The following is a 946-nucleotide window of genomic DNA, read 5'->3' as shown; positions in this document are numbered from 1 at the left end:
CTCCAAATCAAACCCTAGAAAGGAAAAGATCTCAGTAACCTCCATGCTCTCCGCCATGGACAACAACAAGCCCAAGCCCAAACCCAAGCCCAAATCCAAAGCCCCCGCCGCCTCCTCCTACATCGACGACTTCGATCTCCCTCCCTCCGACGAAGACGGGGACGAATCCATCATCGAAGATCAGGACCCCGAAACCCTAACCAAGCCTAAACCTAAATCCCTCAGATCCGCCGGCCCCGCTGACCTCTCCGCCGCCGCTCTCTCCGATAAAGAGATCCGGAAGCGCGAGAAGAAGGAGATGATCGCCGCTCAATCCACCGAGCTCGCGAGGAAAGAAGCCCTGAGGGATGATCGTGACGCTTTCACTGTCGTACATTTCGGCTGCGTGGTGCTGCCCTCGATTACGTGATTGCGGTCGGATGCGGCGCGATGCTAATGGTTAGGGATATTACGGTTGAGAACTTCTCGGTGTCGGTGAGGGGGAAGGAGTTGCTCAAGAACGCCTCTGTCAAGATCTCCCATGGAAAAAGGTACGGCCTTGTGGGTCCCAATGGAATGGGAAAGTCTACGCTGCTAAAGCTGCTGGCTTGGAGAAAGATTCCGGTTCCGAGGAATATAGATGTGCTTTTGGTTGAGCAGGAAATCATTGGGGATGATCGGTCGGCGCTTGAGGCCGTGGTCTCGGCCAATGAGGAGCTTGTTAGGTTGAGGAAGGAGGTTGCTGATCTTAACGAAGCCAATGAGAGAGAAGATGCCGATGAGGATGAAAATGATGATAGCGGCGATAAGCTTGCTGAGTTGTACGAGAGACTGAATGTAATGGGTTCGGATGCGGCTGAAGCACAAGCATCGAAGATATTGGCAGGGTTAGGGTTTACGAAGGAGATGCAGCAGAGGGCGACCCGGTCATTTTCCGGTGGTTGGAGGATGAGGATTTCACTGGCGA

General features: G+C 53.8%; 1 protein-coding gene across 1 annotated transcript in view; it reads left to right on the top strand.

Annotated features, from left to right (window-relative positions):
* Positions 7-946, top strand: part of LOC109844074 (ABC transporter F family member 4) — a 2506-nt gene continuing 1566 nt past the window's right edge. Inside the window, 3 exon segments of the mRNA XM_020413087.1 lie at positions 7-373; positions 376-943; position 946. The exon segment at position 946 is cut by the window's right edge and continues 1566 nt beyond it. Of these exon segments, the coding sequence (XP_020268676.1) occupies positions 44-373; positions 376-943; position 946 (899 nt within the window). The 5' untranslated portion in view covers positions 7-43.

This window comes from Asparagus officinalis, chromosome 5, assembly GCF_001876935.1.
Source record: "Asparagus officinalis chromosome 5, Aspof.V1, whole genome shotgun sequence".
NCBI lineage: Eukaryota > Viridiplantae > Streptophyta > Magnoliopsida > Asparagales > Asparagaceae > Asparagus > Asparagus officinalis.
The sequence above is the reverse complement of the archived record's forward strand: the minus strand, read 5'-3'. Positions and strand labels throughout refer to the sequence as shown.